The sequence below is a fragment of the Equus przewalskii genome, chromosome 21 (assembly GCF_037783145.1).
Source record: "Equus przewalskii isolate Varuska chromosome 21, EquPr2, whole genome shotgun sequence".
Lineage (NCBI taxonomy): Eukaryota > Metazoa > Chordata > Mammalia > Perissodactyla > Equidae > Equus > Equus przewalskii.
In genome coordinates this window covers 19,489,693-19,510,339 of record NC_091851.1, presented here as the reverse complement: position 1 = coordinate 19,510,339, position 20,647 = coordinate 19,489,693, and the positions used below count along the sequence as shown (strand labels likewise).

Here is a 20,647-nt window from a genome sequence, read left to right as displayed (position 1 = left end):
GACAGGTAAATCTTCTTTGAATATTTGGTAGAATTCACTGCAGAAGCCATCTGGTCCTGGACTTCTGTTTTTTGGGAGGTTTTTGATTACTGTTTTGATCTCCTTGTTGGTGACTGGTTTATTCAGATTCTTTATTTCTTCTTGATTCAGTTATGGAATGTTTTATAATTCTAAGAATTTCTTCATTTCTTCTAGATTATCCAGTTTGTTGGCATACAGCTTTTCAAAGTATTCTCTTACAATGCTTTGTATTCCTGTGGTGTCCACCGTAATTCCTCCTCTTTCATTTTTGATTTTTTTTAAAAGATTTTATTTTTTTCCTTTTTCTCCCCAAAGCCCCCCAGTACATAGTTGTATATTCTTAGTTGTGGGTCCTTCTACTTGTGGCATATGGGATGCTGCCTCAGCATGGCCTGATGAGCGGTGCCACATCCATGTCCAGGATTCGAATTGGTGAAACCCTGGGCCACCACAGTGGAGCATGTGAACTTAACCACTCAGCCATGGGGATGGCCCCTCATTTCTGATTTTATTTATTTGAGCCTTCTCTCTTTTTTTCCTTGGTGAGTCCAGCTAAAGGTTTGTCAATTTTGTTTATCTTTTCGAAGAACCAGCTCTTAGTTTCATTATCTTCTCTATTGTCTTTTTAGTCTCTATTTATTTCCTAATTTTTAATATTTCCTTCCTTCTACTGATTTTCGGGTTCGTTTATTCTTCTTGTAGCTCCTTTAGGTGTACTGTTATATTGTTTATTTGAGATTTTTCTTCTTTCTTAAGGTAGGCCTGTATTGTTATAAACTTTCGTCAGTACTGCTTTTGCTGTTTCACACAGATTTTGGCATGTTGCATTTTCATTTTCATTTGTCTCCAGGCATTTTTTTTATTTATTCATTGACCCAATCATTATTCAGTAGTATTTTGTTTAATCTCCACATATCTAGTGACTTCTCCAACTTTCCTCTTGTAGTTCATTTCTAGTTTCATACCATTGTGCTTAGAAAAGATGCTTGATATTATTTCAATCTTCCTAAATTTATTGAGACTTGTTGTGTGGCCAACATGCGATCTATCCTGGAGAATGTTCTATGTGCATTTGAAAAGAATGCGTATTCTGCAGTTTTGGGATGGAATGTTCTGTATACATCTATTAAGTCCATCTGGTCTAATGTCTCATTTAAGGCCAATGTTTCCTTATTGATCTTCTATCTGGAGGAGCTATCCATTGATGTAAGTTGAGTGTTAAAGTGCCCTACTATTATTGTGTTACTGTCAATGTCTCCTTTTACGTCTATAAATATTTGCTTTATATATTTAGGTGCTCCTATATTGGGCACATAGATATTTACCAGTGTTAAATCCCCTTGTTGGATTGTTCCCTTTATCATTACATAATGCTCTTCTTTGTCTTTTGTTACAGTTTATGTTTTAAAGTCTGTTTCTTCTAATATAAGTATTACTACCCCAGCCTTCTTTTCATTTCCATTTGCATGGAGTATCTCTTTCCATCCCTTCACTTTCAATTTGTGAATGTCTTTAGGTCTGAAGTGTGTCTCTTGTATGTGGCATATATATGGGTCTTGTTATTTTTTATCCCTTCAGCCACCCTATGTCTTTTGATTAGAGCATTTAGTCCACTGATATTTAAAGTAACTACTGATAAGTATGTATTTATTGCCACTTTGTTGCTTTTTTCTGGATGTTTTTGTAGTTCTTCTCTGTTCTTTTCTTCTTCTCTTGCTCTCTTCCCTTGTGATTTGATGGCTTTCTTTAGCTTTCATGTTTGGGTTCCTTCATCTTTATTTTTTTGTGTATTTATTATGTTTTTGGTTTGTGGTTACCCTGAAGTTCATACATAATAACCTTTGAAAAGAGCAATCCATATTAAGTTGATAGTCTCCTAAGTTTGACCTCTTACTAAAAGCCCTATGCTTTTACTACCCCCTGCCATGTTTTATGTTTTTGATATCATATTTTATCTCTTATTTTTGTGTATCCCTTAACCTCTTGTTATGGATATAGAGGATTTTAGTACTTTTGACCTTCATAGGAGTATCAGAGGCTGTTGATCCACTACCTTTCCTGCATATTTGCCTTTATCAGTGGTATTTCTTCTTTGATAATTTTCTTATTCCTATTTGTGGCCTTTTCTTTTCCACTTAAATATGTCACTTTAACATTTCTTGTGAGGCCTGTTTAGTGGTGATGAACTCCTTCACTTTTTGTGTGTTTGAAAAGCTCTTTATCTTTCTTTCCATTCAGAATGATAACCTTGCTGGATAGAGTATTCCTCACTGTAGGTTTTCTCCTTTCAGCACTTTTGAGTATACTGTGCCACTCCCTTCTAGCCTGTAGGGTTTCTGCTGAAAAGTCAGCCTATGGTTTCCTTTGTATGTAACTTGTTGCTTTTCTCTTGCAGATTTTAGGATCCTCTCTTTATTTTTAGTTCTTGACATTTTAATTATAACACATCTTGGTGTGGGCCTCTTTGGGTTCATCTTGTTGGTACTCTCTGTGCTTCCTGTATCTATATGTCTGTCTCCTTCCCCAGATGAGAGAAGTTTTCAGCTATTAGTTCTTCAAATAAGTTGTCTGCCCCTTTGTCTCTCTTCTCCTTCTGGGAAACCTAGAATGCAAAGGTTAGTATGCTTGACATTGTCCTGGAGGTCCCTTAGACTGTCCTTGTTCTTTTCAATTCTTTTTTCTGTTTAGCTTGGGTGATTCCTTCCACTCTGTCATCCAGATCACTGATCCATTTTTCTGTGTCATCTGCTCTGCTGCTGATTCCCTCTAGTGAATTTTTCTTTTCCATTATTGTATTCTTGAGTTCTGATTGGTTCTTTTTTTATTTTCTAATTCTTTGCTGAAGTTCTCACTGTGTTCACCTATTCTTCTCCCCAGATCAGTGAGCATCCTTATGATTCTTAGTTTGTACTCTTTATTAGGCAGATTGCTTATCTCTGTTTCATAACATTCTTTTTCTGGGATTTGTCCTGTTCCCTTATTTGGAACATAATCTTTTGTCTCCTGATTTTGCTTATTTTTTATGCTTATTTCTAAACATTAGGTAGATCAACTATGTCCCCCAATCTTGGAAATGTGGCCTTATGTAAGACATACCTCATGGGGCCCAACAGTGTCCTCCCCTCTTGCCACTCATGCCAAATGCTCTAGGGGTGTCCATTGAATGGCTGCATGTACCCTTCTGTTGTGGCAGGGTTGCTATTGCTGATGCATGGGTAGGCTAGGCTGGCCCATGGGCCAGCTGGTTGTGAGGCTCGGTCACATGCAGCTGCTACAGGTAGTTTATTGGGCAGGGCAAACTTCTGGCACAGCTGGGTGCAAGGGTGATAGCACATAACTATTGCAGTTTTGCTGGTAAGTGAGCCAAGTCCCTAGTGTAATCGTTGCTAGGTCTGGGGGCAGACAATTGCTGTAGGCCCCTGGTGCAGCTCCCTATGGTGCTCTACTGTCTCTGGGTTGGTGGGTAGGGTAGGCTTCAAGTGAGGCTAGCTAGCTGTGCTGAATGCAGGTATTGTCAGCTTGCTTCCAGGTGGGGCAGGCCTCTGGCAAGAACTGGCTATGCTGCCCTGTGGTGCACAGCTGCCTCAGGAATGCTGATGGGTGAGGCAGGCCCCAGGCATGGCAGCACACAACTGATTCAGGTGTTAGTAGGCAGGGCACATCCCCTGGGTGGCTGTTTGAGATGGACAGCAGCACAAGTCTTCTGCGGGCCCACAAGTGCACTGGGGCTCACTGGTGGGCAGGGCCAGTTCCTGGGGCAGGCTGCCTGCTGCCTGGCTATGCTTAATTGCCTCAGGTTCTCTAGTGAGTGGGGCAGACCCCTGTGCTAATAGACTAGAGGAAGGATTTCAATTGTGCCTGCCAGATGGGTGTCAGGACAACAGAACTAGGTCCCAATAATGGCTGCCCTCAATGTCTCAGTCCCTAGAGGGTGGGCCCAGCCACTTTCTGCCTTTCCAGGATGTGCTCTGAGCTTACTGAGTCTCTTTTACCAATGGACTAAGCACTTTTCTCTCTGGTGTTTTTGTGCTGGTTTCCAAGCCAAGTGACTCTGTGCATGGGGCTTTGAAGACCAGGATTTTCTTTCCCTGAAGTTCTATAGTTTTCCTGGGTGTATTCTCCAGTGGTTTTCAAACCCAGCAAAGCCAGGTATTATGGGATCTCATATCTCTTTTGCTGGATCTAAGGGCTGGGGTGCCTACTGTGGAGCTCAAATCCCCTGCTCCTCTGGGAAGATCTCTGTACCTTTGAGATTGGTCCCAGGTGGGAAGTGCCACGGCTGGGGTGTGGTTTTCTCCTCAGTGGGGCTGGATCTCTGCCTCTTCCACCTGTCTTTGTTGTTCCTTGTTGTAGAGGTTCTTTTTATTCAGTTTCCAGATCTCTCTCAGAGGAAACTGTTCCCCACATAGTTGTAGGTTTGTTGTGTCTGTGGAAGGAGGCAAGCTCAGGATCCTCCTACCTCATCATCTTCCAAACTCCCCCTAGTTTTGGCTCTTACATTTAGGCCTATGTTCCATTTTGAGTTAATTTTTTATATATGGCATGAGGTTAGGCTCTAACTTCATTTGTTTGCATGTGGGGGATATCCAGTTTTTCCCGCAGCATTTGTTAAAGACTACCCTTTCCTCACTGAATGGTGTTGGCACCCTTGTTGAAAATCATTTGACCATATATATGTGAGGGTTTATTTCTGGGCTCTCTATTCTATTCCATTGGTCTATATGTCTGATCTTATGCCAGTACCACACTGTTGTCTGAGTACTGTGGCTTTGTAGTAAGTTTTAAAATTAAAGTGTGAGTCCTCCAACTTTGTTATTTTTCAAGATTATTTTGGCTATTTTGGGGTTCTCTGAGATTCCATATGAATTTCAGGATGGGTTTTTCTATTTCTACAAAAAATGCCATTGGGATTTTGATGGGAATTGCATTGAACCTGTAGATTGCCTTGGGCAGTATAGTTGTCTTAACAATATTAAGCCTTCCAATCCACGAACATGGGATGTCTTACCATTTATTTAGGTCTTCTTTAATTACTTTCAACAATGTTTTGTGGTTTTCAGTGTATAAGTTTTTCACCTCCTTCGTTAAATTTATTCCTAAGTATCTTACTCTTTTTGATGCTACTGTAAATGGAACTGTTTTCCTAATATCTTTTTCAGATTGTTGATTGCTAGGGTATAGAAATGCAACTGACTTTTGTGTGTTGATTTTGTATCCTGCAACTTTGGTGAATTTGTATATTAATTCTTTGTTTATTAAATCTACTTTTTGGTGGAATATTTAGGGCTTTCTACATATAAGATCATGTCATCTGTGAACGGAGGTAATTTTACTTCTTCCTTTCCAATTAGATGCCTTTTATTTCTTTTTCTTGCCTAATTGCTCTGGCTAGAATTTCCAACACTATATTAAATAGAAGTGGCAAAAATGAGCATCCTAGTCTTGATTCTGATCTTGGGGGAAAAGTTTTTTTTAACATTGACTTTTTCATTATAACAATAATACATTAATTAAAAATTCAAAAGAAATATAAAACCAGAATAAAGAAGAAAGGTTAAAAAGTTAATCCAAAGTCTCATCATCTAAATCCAACTACAGCTAATGTTTTAGTACTTTTGCTTTAATCTTTTTCCTATTCATTGATTGACTTGCCTATTTTACGCAATGGGAAATCATATTTATTTTTATAGTTCTACATCTTACTTTTAAAACTTAATTTGCCATTAGCATCACTAATGTTCTTACAAACTATCTGTAAACAGTTTCAAAGACTGCATCCCACTCCCCTCTAAGGCCACCCCTATGGCTGGACATTCATATTACTTATTCCATCTCTCCTCTTGCAACAACTGTACCTTTCATTTACTCTTTGCTAATTTATTGTTATACATGGTAGCCTGAGGCTGTTTCTGATATACTTCCATGTATGTGTTAACCAACCTCATGTCGTCTGAACACCCCTGACCTGGGATGTGGTGCTTTCAAGTTAATAAAGATGGAGCTCTTTACCGTGAAGAAATATTAACTCATTTGTTTTAACCACCAAAACTGTTTTTCTGAGTTTTTTTTTTTTTTTTTGCTTTTTAATTCTCTTTTTGAAATACCTTGTAAACTTTTAAATTATTAACTACTCCAATAAATTTTGTTTTATCCATACAATGGAATACAACTCAGCAATAAAGCAATAAAACTATTGATACACACAACATAGATAAATCTAAAAATCATCATGCTGAGTGAAAGATGTGACTCAAAAGGGTACAGAATGTATGATGCCCATTTATACAATATTTTAGAAAATGCAAACTAATACACCTTGACAGAAAGCTAATCAGTGGTTGCCTGAAATCAGAAGTGGAAGGGAAGATGAACTACAAAAGAACACTAGAAAACTTTTTGGGAGTGAAGAAAGTTTTCCATATCTTGATTGTGATGGTAGTTTTCTGAGTGTATGTGTCTGTCAAAACTTTAAATGGATAGAGTTAACTGTGTTTAAAGTATACTTCAATAAGTTAAATTATCAGGAAAATTTTTTAAAATCATTAAGTGGTCAAATTTCACAAAATTTTCTTTTAGAATTTTTTGTATCATTTCTAAGCTTAGAAAGTCTTCCTGTTCCTAGAGGTTTAATATTCATTTTCTAAATTATTATTTTATTGAGGTCATAATAGTTTATAACATTGTAAAGTTTCAGTTGTACATTATTATTATTATTTTAAAGATTTTATTTTTCCTTTTTCTCCCTAAGCCCCCCAGTTGTGTATTTTTAGTTGTGGGTCCTTCTAGTTGTGGCATGTGGGATGCCACCTCAGTATGGCTTGATGAGTGGTGCCATGTCCGTGCCCAGGATTCAAACTGGTGAAACCCTGGGCTGCTGAAGCAGAGTGCGCGCATGTAGCCACTTGGCCATGGAGCTGGCCCCTAGTTGTACATTATTATTTGTCAGTCACCATACACATGTGCCCCTTTACCTCTTATGCCCACCCCCAACGCCCTTCCCCTCTGATGACGACTAATCTGTTCTCTTCGTCCATGTGTTTGTTTATCTTCCACATATGAGTGAAATTGTGTGGTGTTTATCTTTCTCTGTCTGGCTTATTTCACTTAACATAATACCCTCAAAGCTTATTCATGTTGTTGCAAATGGGATGATTTTGTCTTTTTTATGGGTAAGTAGTATTCCTTTGTATATATATACACCACATCTTCTTTACCCATTCATCAGTCGATGGACACTTGGATTGCTTCCACATCTTGTCTATTGTGAATAACGCTGCAATGAACACAGGGGTGCATAAGTCTCTTTGAATTGTTGATTTCAAGTTCTTTGGATAAATACCCCTAGTGGGATGGCTGGGTCATATGGCATTTCTATTTTTAATTTTTTGAGAAATCTCCATATTGCTTTCCATAGTGGCTGTACCAGTTTCCATTCCCACCAGTGGTGTATGAGGGTTCCCTTTTCTCCACATCCTCTCCAACATTTGTTGTTTTCTCCCTTGGTAGTTATAGCAATTCTAACGAGTATAAGGTGATATCTCAGTGTAGTTTTGATTTGCATTTCCCTAACGATTAGTGATGCTGAACGTCTTTTCATGTGCCTGTTGGTCATCTGTATATCTTCTTTGGAAAATTGTTCACATGTCCTGCCCATTTTTTGATAGGGTTATTTTTTTGTTGTTGAGTTGTGTGAGTTCTTCATATATTATGGAGTTTAACCCCTTGTCAGACATATGATTTACAAATATTTTCTCCCAGTTGGTGGGTTGTCTTTTCGTTTTGTTCATGGTTTCCTTTGCCTTCCACAAGCTCTTTAGTCTGATGAAGTCCCATTTATTTTTTCTTTTGTTTCCCTTGCCCAAACAGACATGGTATTTGAAAAGATCCTTCTAAGACTGATGTCAAACAGTGTACTGCCTCTGTTTTCTTCTAGAAGTTTTATGGTTTCAGGTTTTACCTTCGAGTCTTTAACCCATTTTGAGTTAACTTTAGTGTATGACAAAAGTTAATGGTCTACTTTCATTCTTTTGCATGTCACTGGCCAGTTATCCCAACACCATTTATTGAAGAGACTCTCCCTTCTCCATTGTATGTTCTTGGCTCCTTATCCTTGAAGATTAGCTGTCCATAGATGTGTGGTTTTATTTCTGGGCTTTCAATTCTGTTCCACCGATCTGTGTGTATGTTTTTGTACTAATACCAAGCTGTTTTGATTACTATGGCTTTGTAGTACATTTTGAACTCAGGGATTGTGATGCTTCCAGCTTTGTCCTTTTTTCTCAGGACTGCTTCAGCTATTCGGGATCTTTTGTTGCCCCATATGAATTTTACGATTCTTTGTTCTATTTCCATGAAGATTGTCATTGGGATTCTGATTGGGACTGTGCTGAATCTGTAGATTGCTTTAGGTAGTACGGACATTTTAAGTATGTTTATTCTTCTAATCCATGTGCATGGAATATCATTCCATTTCTTTATGTCATCATCGATTTCTTTCAATAATGTCTTACTGTTTTTATTGTATAGGTCTTTCATCTTGATGGTTAAATTTATTCCTAGATATCTATACCTATACCTATATCTATATATATATTGCAACTGTTAATGAGATTGTATTCTTGAGTTCTCTTTCTGTTAGTTCATTATTGGTGTATAGAAATACAACTGATTTTTGAAAGTTGACTTTGTAACTCTGCAACTTTGCTGGAGTTGTTGATTATTTCTAATAGTTTTCCAATGGATTCTTTAAGGTTTTCTATACAATCATGTCGTCTGCACACAGCAAGAGTTTCACTTCTTCCTTTCCAATCTGGATTCCTTTTACTTCTTTTTCTTGCCTAATTTCTCTGGCCAAAGCCTCCAGTACTATGTTGAATAAGAACAGTGAGAGTCGGGGGCCGGCCCCGTGGCCGAGTGGTTAAGTTCGTGTGCTCTGGTCCAGTGGCCCAGGCTTTCACCAGTTCGTATCCTGGGCGCAGACACAGCACCGCTTGTCAAGCCATGCTGAGGTGGCATCCCACATGCCACAACTACAAGGACCCACAACTAAAAATACACAGTAAAAATACACAACTAAAAATACACTAGCGGGCTTAGGGAGAAAAAGGAAAAATAAAATCTTAAAAAAAAAAAAAGGAATAGTGAGAGTGGGCACCCTCGTCTTTTTCCTGGTCTCAGAGGGATGGCTTACAGCTTTTCCCTGTTGAGTATGATGTTGGCTGTGGGTTTGTCATATATGGTCTTTATTATGCGGAGGTACTTTCCCTCTATACCCATTTTACTGAGAGGTTTTTTTAATCATAAATGGACATTGGATCTTGTCAAATGCTTTCTCTGCATCTATTGAAATGATCATGTGCTTTTTATTCCTCATTTTGTTATGTAGTGTATCACACTGATTGATTTGCAGATGTTGAACCATCCCTATGTCCCTAGTATAAATCCCACTTGATCATGGTGTATGATCCTGTTAATGTATTGCTATAATCAGTTTGCTAATATATGTTTGAGGATTTGTGCATTGATGCTCATCAGTAATACTGCCTTGTGATTGTTCTTCTTTGTGTTGTCCTTGTCTGGCTTTGGGATCAGGGTGGTGTTGGCCTCATAGAATGAGTTAGGAAGTGTTCCATCTTCTTCATTTTTTTGGAATAGTTTGAGAAGGATGGGTATTAAAACTTCTTTGAGCGGGGCCGGTCTGGTGGCACAGTGGCTAAGTTCTCATGTTCTGGTTCTCAGCGGCTTGGGGTTCACTGGTTCGGATCCTGGGTGCAGACATGGCACCGCTTGGCACGCCATGCTGTGGTAGGCATCCACATATAAAGTAGAGGAAGATGGGCACAGATGTTAGCTCAGGGCCAGGCTTCCTCAGCAAAAAGAGGAGGACTGGCAGTAGTTAGCTCAGGGCTAATCTTCCTCCAAAAAAAAAAAACAACAACTTCTTTGAGGGGCTGGCCCAGTGGTGCAGCGGTTAAGTGTGCAGGTTCCGCTTCGGCGGCCTGGGTTCGCTGGTTTGGATCCCAGGTGCGAACATGGCACCGCTTGGCACACCACATTGTGGTAGGCGTCCCACGTATAAAGTAGAGGAAGATGGGCATGGATGTTAGCTCAGGGCCAGTCTCCCTCAGCAAAAAGAAGAGGATTGGCAGCAGTTAGCTCAGGGCTAATCTTCCTCAAAAAATAAAAAAGTTCTTTGAATGTTTGGTAGAATTCTCCAGAGAAGCCATCTGCTCCTGGACTTTTATTTTTTGGGAGGTTACTGATTACTGTTTCAATCTCCTCATGCATGATTTGTCTAGTCAGATTCTCTACTTCTTCTTGATTCAGTTTTGGGAGGCTGTGTGAGTCTAAGAATTTATCCATTTCTTCTAGATTGTCCAATTTGTTGGCATATAGTTTTTCATAATACTCTCTTAATAATCCTTTGTACTTCTGTGCTGTCTCTTCTAATTTCTCCTCTTTCATTTCTAATTTTATTTATGAGACTTCTCACCTTTTTTCTTAGTGAGTCTGGCTAAGGGTTTGTCAATTTCGCTTATCCTCTCAAAGAACCAGCTCTTAGTTTCATTGATATTTCCTACTGTTTTTTTGGTTTCAATTTCAAGTATTTCTGCTCTAACTTATTATTTCCCTCCGTCTGCTGACTTTGGGGTTTGTTTGTTCTTCTTTTTCTAGTTCTATGAGGTGTCATTTAAGATTACTTATTTGAGATTTTTCTTGTTTGTTAAGGTGGGCCTGTATTGCTATCAATTTCCCTCTTAGGACTGCTTTTGCTGCATTCCATGAGTTGATATGGGGTATTTTCATTTTCATTTGTCTCTAGATATTTTTTGATTTCTCCTTTTTTCATTGATCCATTGGTTGTTCAGTAGAATGTTGTTTAATCTCCACATATTTGTCACTTTCCCAGCTTTTTTCTCAGTTGATTTGTAGTTATATAGCATTATGGCTGGAAAAGATGCTTGGTATGATTTCAATCTTCATAAAATTTTTGAGGCTTGCCATGTTTCCCAACATACGGTCTATCTTTGAGAATGTCCCATGTGCACTTGAGAAGAACATGCAATCTGCTGACTCTGGATGTAGTCTTACATATGCATATTTATTATGTCCACCTGATCTAGTTTTGTTTAATTCCACTCTTTCTTTCTTGATTTTCTGTCTGGATGATCTATCCATTGATTTAAGTGGGGTGATGAGGTCCCCTACTATTATTGTGTTGCTGTTAATTTCTCCTTTTAGGTCTATTAACAGTTGCTTTATGTACTTTGGTGCTCCTGTATTAGGTGCACATATATTGATAAGTGTTAGGTCCTCTTGGTGGAGTGTCCCTTTGATCATTATACACTGCCCCTCTTTGTCTCTCATTGCCTTTTTTATCTTGAAGCCAACTTAGATACACATATGGCAACACCTGCTTTCTTTTTTTGCCATTAGCTTGGAGTAGCATCTTCCATCCCTTCACTCTGAACATGCTTTTCTCTTTAGAGTTGAGATTTGTTTCCTGGAGGCAGCATATTGTTGGGTCTTGTTTTTTAAGCCATCCAGTAACTGTCTTTTTTTTTTTCCTGAGGAAGATCAGCCCTGAGTTAACAACAGCTGCCAATCCTCTTTTTGCTGAGGAAGATTTTCCCTGAGTTAACATCTGTGCCCATCTTCCTCTATTTTATATGTGGGACACCCGCCACAGCATGGCTTGATAAGCAGTGATAGGTCTGTGCCTGGGATTTGAACTGGTGAACCCTGGGCTACCAAAGCAGAGTGCATGAACTTAACTGATATGCCACCAGGCTAGCCCCACCCTGTGTCTTTTGATTGGAGAATTCAAGCCATTTACATTTAGAGTGACTACTGATAAACGAGGACTTAATACTGCCATTTTATCACTTGTTTTCTGGTTGTTCTGTATTTCCCTTGTTTCTCTTCTCATGTAATTCCAAACGGTCAGTTCAGTTTGATGATTTTCTATCACGGTTTTCTCAGTTTTCCCTTTATTTATCATTTGTCTCTGTTCTGACTTTTTGTTTAGTGGTTACTGTGAGGTTTGTATAAAAGATCTCATAGATGAGACAGTCCATTTTCTGATAGCCTCTTATCTCCTTAGTCTAAGCAGGCTCCATCCCTTTCCTCATCCCCAACTACATTATTGTTGTCACAACTTATTCCGTTTTGTGTTGTGAGTTTGGGATTAAAATGAACTGATTATAGTTATTTTTGATGCTTTCTTTCCCTTTATCTTTAATGTTATAATTAAGTGTTTGCTAATCTGTTCTGATAGAGAGCTGCAATTTTCTGATTTTGTCTATTTATCTCCTAGCTCAAGGCTTGGTAAACCTCCCCCCTGCCTTTTCTTTTTCAGGTATGAGGGCCTTTTTGTTCATTTCTTGGGGGCGGGGAAGTCTTGTGGTGATGAACTCCCTCAGCTTTTGTTTTTTTGGAAAGGCTTTATTTCTCCATCATATCTGAAGGATAGTTTCGCTGGACAGTGTATTCTCAACTGAAAGTTTCTGTCTTTCAGAATTTTCAATATATCATTCCAACTCTCTCCTAGCCTGTAAGGTTTCTGCAGAGAACTCTGCTGAAAGCCTGATAGGGGTTCCTTTGTAGGTTATTTTCTCTTGTCTTGCTGCCCTTAATATTTTTCCTTTGTTATTGACTTTTGCCAGTTTTACTAAGATATGCTTTGGAGGAGGTCTTTTTACATTGATGTAATTAGGAGTTGTATTAGCTTCATTTACATGTAATTCCAGCTCCTTCTTCAGGTTTGGGAAGTTCTCATCTATTATTTCTTTGAACAAGCTCTCTGCTCCTTTCTCCCTCCCTTCTCCCTCCGGAATATCTATAATCCTTACGTTACATTTCCTAATTGAGTCAGATATTTCTCGGAGAATTTCTTCATTTCTTTTTAGTCTTAGTTCTCTCTCCTCCTCCATCTGCAGCATTTTTATATTTCTGTCCTCTAAATTACTGATTATGTCCTCCATAATATCAGCTCCATTATTTAAAGACTGCAAACTTTTATCTCATTGTGTTTTTCACCTCCAACATTTCTGATTTTTTTTTAATAGTTTCCATCTCTTTTGCGAAGAATTCCTTCTGTTCATTAATTTTATTCCTGAGATCATTAAACGGTCTGAGTTTTCTTGTTAATTCGTTGAGTTTCTTTATGATAGCTATTTTGAATTCTCTTTCATTAAGATTGTAAACTTCCGTGACTTTAGGATTGATCTCTGGATACTTCTCCTTTTCCTTTTGGTCTGGAGTATTAATATACTTTTTCGTGCTATCTGATGGGGTGGACTTTTGTTGTCGCATACTGGTCGTATCTGGTTGCAGATTCCACCTGCCACCACTGGGTGCAGGCAGGAGCTATGTTTTCTGAGTCTTCTACAACCTCTGGCAGATCTGCCTGTCTGTTGGAAGCTATGCTGAAACATCCTGTCAGCATTTGTGTGTTGGCTGCTGCTGCTTTACACATGTAAGCACAGGTGCTCTGGTGGGGATCTCCTGCTCTGGCCAACTCTCTGGGGTGGTGTGCCAGGTGGAGGGGGCAGACTTTCTTTCGTGTGCACAATCTGCACTCTGCACTCACTGTCTGCCCTTCTGGGCTGCTCAGCTTGGTGTAGACACCCGCGTGACTGCTCAGCCACCTTGGTGTGGAGCATTCCCACAGGCTGGAAGGCAACGCCAAGAGTACAAGCATTCCTGCGAGGGCTGCCTTCTCCTCTTACTCCTCTCAGGGTCGCATGCTGGCCCTTGTGTGAGGTCCTGCACCCTAGATTGCTGCTGCTCGGGAGGGAGAGGAGATCCCTTTACCTCCTTCCACTGCCTCCTGAGGGGCATCCAGCATCCCCACCTTCAGGTGTACAGCTGTGTGGCTCTGTCAGATGTCTATTGTGTTGTGTGAATGTTCTCTGTTGGTTTATGAATGTCTTTTGTTCTATCTTAGCAGGGAGAGACTAAGCGAAGAGCTCACTCTGCCATGATGCTAATGTCACTCAATACTCATTTTTATACTGTTCTTTCTACTTGTAAAATTTAAATATAGTCAATTTATCAGAAGTTTATTTTGATTTTTGATATAAGTATTAATTTTCCCCAGAAATTAGCTAAGATCCTCCCAGCACTTGAATGATTCATCTTTTTTCCCCTGACGTTGGAAGACTCTTCTACCTAATATCAAAGTTGTCACCTAATAGGGCCATCTCTTCTGTCTTGTTGCTTTGCCTGAATGTTTGGACAGCCTTTAAGGCAACAGGTTCTAGGTAGAAGAAAGAATTCTTTCTGAATTGCTTACAGAATTTGTTTTCTGAGCCATCTGACTAAAGCACCTCACACCTATTCTCTGTCCTGGCTACCAAACAGGCTGGTTTTGAGGCTGAGACTAGGCAGAGTAGAGGGCCTGCCCCCTGTTCTGGTGTCACACTGAGAGACGAGCTGTGCCCTAGCCAGGAGGTACAGGCCAGTGGAAATTCAGAGCTACCCTCTTCCTCCCAGGGAAGGGGAAGGGTTGACACAGACTGGTAAAGTTAAAGGTTCTGGCGGTGGAACTTTCACAGAGTTGGAGGTTAAGTCTGAGTGGGTAAGGCTAAACCCTCATGGGGAAAGTTAGCCATTTCTCTCCCTCTGTGGCTCACTTATAATTCTTTTCCATGCTAACAGGTAAATGGAACTCCATCAATGTCACAGGAAGCAGCTTCGTTCCAGTTCTTAAGTGGGTGAGCCATTGCATCCTTGGGTGGGAGGTCACCTGTCAGTGGCCATTTGATGCCTTCTTCAGCCTACTTTCTGGTCCTCTTTGGGATGAGTTAATTGGGCATGGGTAGCTGCTGGCCCTCCTGATCCAGAAGCCCTTTTTAGTTAAGCCCTTTACAGAACAGTGAGGGTGATGAGGCTCACAAGAGTCCTGAGAGCGAACAGGCCTCTCCATGACCTCCCTGCCTTCCTGCCTCAAGGGCAGTGCTGGTTCCCCACATCCTGCCCAGTGGTGGTGCAGCAAGTACAGGTAGTTATTTGATTTTCCCCTCAGAAGTGTGAGTATTTTTCTGAACACCAAAGCCATGGACTGGGTAAAACACCTACCCCATCATAGAATGAAATGGAATTGATGTGTTCCTTGGAAATGATGATACTTCCATGATGACGGTGAGAAAACAGAAGCCCACTAGAGAAGAAATGCAGTTTCCCTGGAAGGAAAAGACAGCTGGTCAGAGCTGGAAGGTTGGATTCTGGGGGCCAGATCCCAATGCCCTTCTTGCAGGTACCAGGGTATACCAGAATGGTAACCAGAGACCACTACCTGCAGTGGTTAAGTTATATGATTTTTATGCTGAGCGCTGTGCTGTGGGGAAGCCAACGAACCCTCCTAGAGCCCAGAGAAAAATGATGCATTAGACACAAGCTTTGCATAAGAATTAGAAAAAACAAATGAATAAGTTATCAGCTATGGGGAGAAGCAAAACTTACATTCACTCATGGATGTCTTCCAGGGAAACACACTAAAAAAGATTTTGGGTATGTCTGCTCCCTTACTGAGTTTACAGATGCTCCTTTCTCCTATTTTGGCAGAAGTTGGCCCAACTCTAAAGAGACAACATCCCTCACTTAAGGTCCAAGGAGCAGCACTAGGGTCTCAGCTAAAGGACTGGTGAAGGGAGCCTAAGGGTTCCTGCACCAGCAAAAGAACATTTGTGTTAGGCAATAAGTGGGTTCTACAGACACTGGAGGCCTGATGTTCTGTGGTTCACAAGAGCAGAAGAGTGGGATGTAGACACTGAATGTGGTTTCCTCAGGATGAGGATTCAGGCCTAAGGAGAGCTGCTGTTTCCTGGGTGGCCACGGTCATACAGAATAGCTCAGTATGGGCCCTAGGGGGCAAACCACAGAAAAGATGACTAGGGTTAAGCCTGGGCCTGCGCTGGCTTTGGAGACTCAAAGGACATACCCAGAGAACCCATAAGACCCCTGGGTGAAGTTGCCCTCTGGAGCTGGGCCAACCTGAATCCTTTCTGTAACAGCCTTTCTTTCCCTGTTTTCACATACAGAGAAGAGAGAAAGTACTTCCAGGAGCTCAAGGCACAGGCTTCAGAATACTGTCATTAATATCTTACTGTTAAGGCAGAGGACAGAAGACAAAGGAGGACTGAGTCCTTGAGCTGTAGCTCTAGAAAGGTCCCAAAGTTCTGAAGATTGTAACGACAAAGGTTAAGGTGAGGAATTTTTGAGACTTCAAGTTTTGAAGCTTCCTGAGGAGGTGGGGTTTTAGGAGACAGAGAAAGGCCTAGCGAGTGTGTGTGCTTGTGTGTGCGTGTTAATGGGGGGCAGGGCAGGTGGAGGCAGTTTTTAGGTACAAGAGGAAGGTTTGGAGCCTGAATATCAATGGAAGAACTAGATGATCAGTCAGAAGGAACTAATGCCAACCTCACCATCTGGGGAAAGCAGCAGCCAGCGACCAGTCAGCTCAGATCAAGGCATCCAGGTTCAAGTCCTGTAAGCCTCCCAACCTCTAACAAGTGAAACCTGGCCTCCCTTGCACACAGCCTTTCCCTGTGGCCCTCCTGAGTAGTGGCTACTCATGCCCCAGCCTCATCCTGTACCAACGCCAAGGTTCCTCACTGCTGTTCCCACACCATTCTCTTCTATGGTCTGGAAGAGACCAATACTTTCATTCCCTTAGGGACATAAGCCCTTCCTTTTCTTCACTGCTCACATCTACTGCCCTCCTAATCATGTCACAACATTTCAAACAGCTTCTGAATGTGCTCACAGTCATCTCTTGCAAAGCCAATACTTTCATTCCTTCTGAGAGACCAGGTGGGTGGCCCATGCTACGTTTTGGCCTCACTGCTCCTCAATCCCAACTCCACAGAAGTAAAGCAGCACCCGGAACGTCTTAACCTCTGAAATCTTCAGCTCCAGAATCTACTCTCTGACTATAACATCCCATCGTCCTTTTAGTTATCTCACTCCCAAAACCTCATCTTCTGATGTCTCTGAACCTTCGAAGCCTTCAGTCCCCCCATTTTCCCCTACTCCTCAGAAATTTCTAACCTTCTCATCCACATCCAGGGCAGATCCCCTGGGACAGGACATACTTTTAATCTCTGTTTTGTCAGAGAAAGGCACAGGAATAGATTTTAGTCAGTATTTACTAAGCATCAAGCATGTCATATACATTACAGTTGTCTACCTTCACAACAATTATAAAAGGTAATATTACTCTTCTTATAGGACTGATGGGGAAACTCAAGTTTAGAGATTTCTCCAAAATTTCATAGAACCACTTGGCAGTGGAGCCAGGTATAGAACACAGGTTTGTCAGATGCCAAGGCACTGTACCACATGGTGCTCCTTTGGTTCTCTCACCCATTTTTCCTGCACTTTTGCTCTCTCCAAAGCCCACAAGCTGAAAATGTGCCTTCTCTGCTTCCTCAACGTCAACAAGCCCACAGTGTTTCCCAGCAGCCCTTCCACTGCTGTCTTCCAACTCCTTCCACCAACTCCCCCAGGGCCTAGCCAAGACCTTCAACATTCTCCTAATACTACAATCTCATTAATTCCAGCCAAAAGATGACTCTATCTACTGGTTACAGAGAAAAGAGGGGTCAACAGGTGTCAGGAGGTAGAAACTGCTCCATATCTGCACTCTTCTAGGTCCTGGACTCATCTTCCACCTGTGTACCTCTAACATGAAGCTTCTCAAAAGTAAGTCCAGTACCACTCAAAGGCCTCCAGGACAGACTTCAAAATCCTTCCAAAGCTTCCAGAAAAGAGCACAGATCTGAGAGTTGGTACATTCCAAGTACTCACTGGAAAGATGGGGAAAGAGGTGGACTAGGGAGGTCATCTCCTCTACTTCCTCTCCCTCTAGACTCTGAAGCCTCAAAACAAAATGGAAAAGAAGACAGAAATTCATAAAGCAGTGCTGTAGAAGCACTCACCATGGGGCCTGGTGCAGGGCAGGGGCTCAGTAAACAAGAGCTGAGTAAACAAGTGCAGAGAGACTGTCTTGGATCACAGCTGTCCCTCAGCCTGGCTCTGGGAGCAGTAACTCTCATTATTTTCAGAGCACACAAGAGATAAGTGAAGTGACTCACTGGGTGGCCCAGTACCAGTGCCCTGGTCTCTTAGATCTTAACCCACTTGAAGTGATAACACTTCTGTTTTCTGCTCTGGACTCACGACTGTCAGACTATGGTCTGAAGGGATAAGTCTTTGCAGGGGTTTCTCACTCACAGGGGTTTCTCACAGGTAGCCAACTCCTGATGAGATCTCCCTTGCTCCTTGTCTCATCTCTGGTGCCCTTACTGGATGGGCTGTCATTCCTCCTACATTCTGTGAGTCTGAAAACCCAAGTTAAGAGGAAGCTCTCCCTCACTACCCAAGAAGCAGCAGTGGATTGCAGCATGGTTCTGTCTTTGATTGACCTCTGCATCCCCAGGTGGTCAACAGGAGAAAGACAAGCCCTCAGGGCAAAACAAGACATCAAATGTCAATGAAGAATGTGGTTCTTCAAAGTTGCAGGGTATAAGATCAATTTACATAAATCAGTAGCATTTCTATACTCTAATAACGAACTAACAGAAAAAGAACTCAAGAACACAATACCATTCACAATCGCAACAAAAAGAATAAAATACCTCGGGGTGAATTTAACTAAGGAAGTGGAAAACCTGTATGACGAAAACTACAAGGCTTTTCTGAAAGAAATGGATGACGACATAAAGAGATGGAAAGACATTCCATGTACTTGGATTGGAAGAATAAACATAGTTAAAATGTCCATTCTGCCTAAAGCAATCTACACATTCAATGAAATCCCAATGACATTCTTTACAGAAATAGAACAAAGAATCCTAAAATTCATATGGGGCAACAAAAGACCCCGAACTGCTAAAGCAATCCTGAGAAAAAAGAACAAAGCTGGAGGCATCACAATCCCTGACTTCAAAACATACTACAAAGCTACAGTAATCAAAATAGCATGGTATCGGTACAAAAACAGGTGCACAGATCAATGGAACAGAATTGAAAGCCCAGAAATAAAACCACACATCTATGGACAGCTAATCTTTGACAAAGGAGCTGAGGGCCTGCAATGGAGAAAAGAAAGTCTTTTCAACAAATGGTGCTGGGAAAACTGGAAAGCCTCATGTAAAAGAATGAAAATTGACCATTCTTTTTCACCATTCACCAAAATAAACTCAAAATGGATCAAAGACCTAAAGGTGAGACATGAAACCATAAGTCTTCTAGAAGAAAACGTAGGCAGTACACTCTTTGACATCAGTATTAAAAGGATCTTTTCGGACACCATGTCTTCTCAGACAAGGGAAACAATAAAAGGAATAAACAAATGGGACTTCATCAGACTAAAGAGCTTCTTCAAGGCAAAGGAAGACAGGATTGAAACAAAAAAACAATCCACTAGTTGGGAAAAAATATTTGCAAGTCATACATCTGACAAAGGCTTAATCTCCATAATATATAAAGAACTCATACAACAACAAAAAATCAAACAACCCGATCAAAAAATGGGCAGGAGACATGAACAGACATTTCTCCAAAGAAGATATACAGATGGCCAATAGGCACATGAAAAGATGTTCATCAGTGCTGATCATCAGGGAAATACAAATCAAAACTACACTAAGATACCACTTACACCCATTAGAATGACAAAAATAACCAAAACAAATAGTAACAAATGTTCGAGAGGGTGTGGAGAAAAAGGAACTCTCATACACTGTTGGTGGGAATGCAAACTGGTGCAGCCACTATGGAAAGCAGTATGAAGATTTCCCAAAAAATTAAAAATAGAAATACCATACGATCCAGCTATCCCACCACTGGGTATCTATCCAAAGGGATCGAAATCAGCAATTACAAAAGTCCCATGCACCCCAATGTTCATTGCAGCATTATTTACAATAGCCAAGACGTGGAAGCAACATAAGTGCCCATCAACTGATGATGGATAAAGAAGATGTGGTATATATACACAGTGGAAGACTACTCAGCTGTAAAAAGGAACAAAATCATCCCATTTGCAACTACATGGATGGACCTTAATGGAATCATGTTAAGTGAAATAAGCCAGATAGAGAAAGACAATCTCTGTATGACTCCACTCATATGTGGAAGTTAAACATGTAGACAAAGAGAACAGATTAGTGGCTACCGGGGAAAAGGTGGGGTGAGGGTGGGCACAAAGGGTGAAGGGGTGCACCTGCAACATGACTGACAAACAATAATGTACAACTGAAATTTCACAAGATTGTAACCTATCATTAACTCAATAAAAATTAAAAAAAAAAAAAAAAAAGAACGTGGGTCTTCCTCCTTCAGACACTGGCTGAAGCTTGTACATAAAAATCCTCCAATGGTCCAGCCTGTGTGAAGAGGGAACATTTATCACTTCTGGGGAAACATTATGATGCAATGGCAGGATAATTTTCATTCTGCCTGTGTGAGTGTGTGTAAAATACACACATACGGCTTAAAGAAAAAAACAAAATAACAACAAAACCCTGATGCCTGTACATTCACCACTCAGCCTAAGAAATCAAGCATTACTAGTAACTTTGAAGCCTCCCAAATGTCCTTCCTCAATGGCCCTCTCTCTTCC

General features: G+C 40.7%; 1 protein-coding gene across 6 annotated transcripts in view; it reads right to left on the bottom strand.

Moving 5' to 3' along the window:
• DNAAF9 (dynein axonemal assembly factor 9) overlaps positions 1-20,647 on the bottom strand; it is a 155,727-nt gene that overhangs the window by 51,672 nt on the left and 83,408 nt on the right. For all 6 annotated transcript variants that reach the window (XM_070587938.1, XM_070587936.1, XM_070587937.1 and 3 more), the window contains one exon: positions 15,103-15,206. In XM_070587938.1, the coding sequence (XP_070444039.1) occupies positions 15,103-15,206 (104 nt within the window). The remainder of the gene's footprint in view (positions 1-15,102; positions 15,207-20,647) is intronic.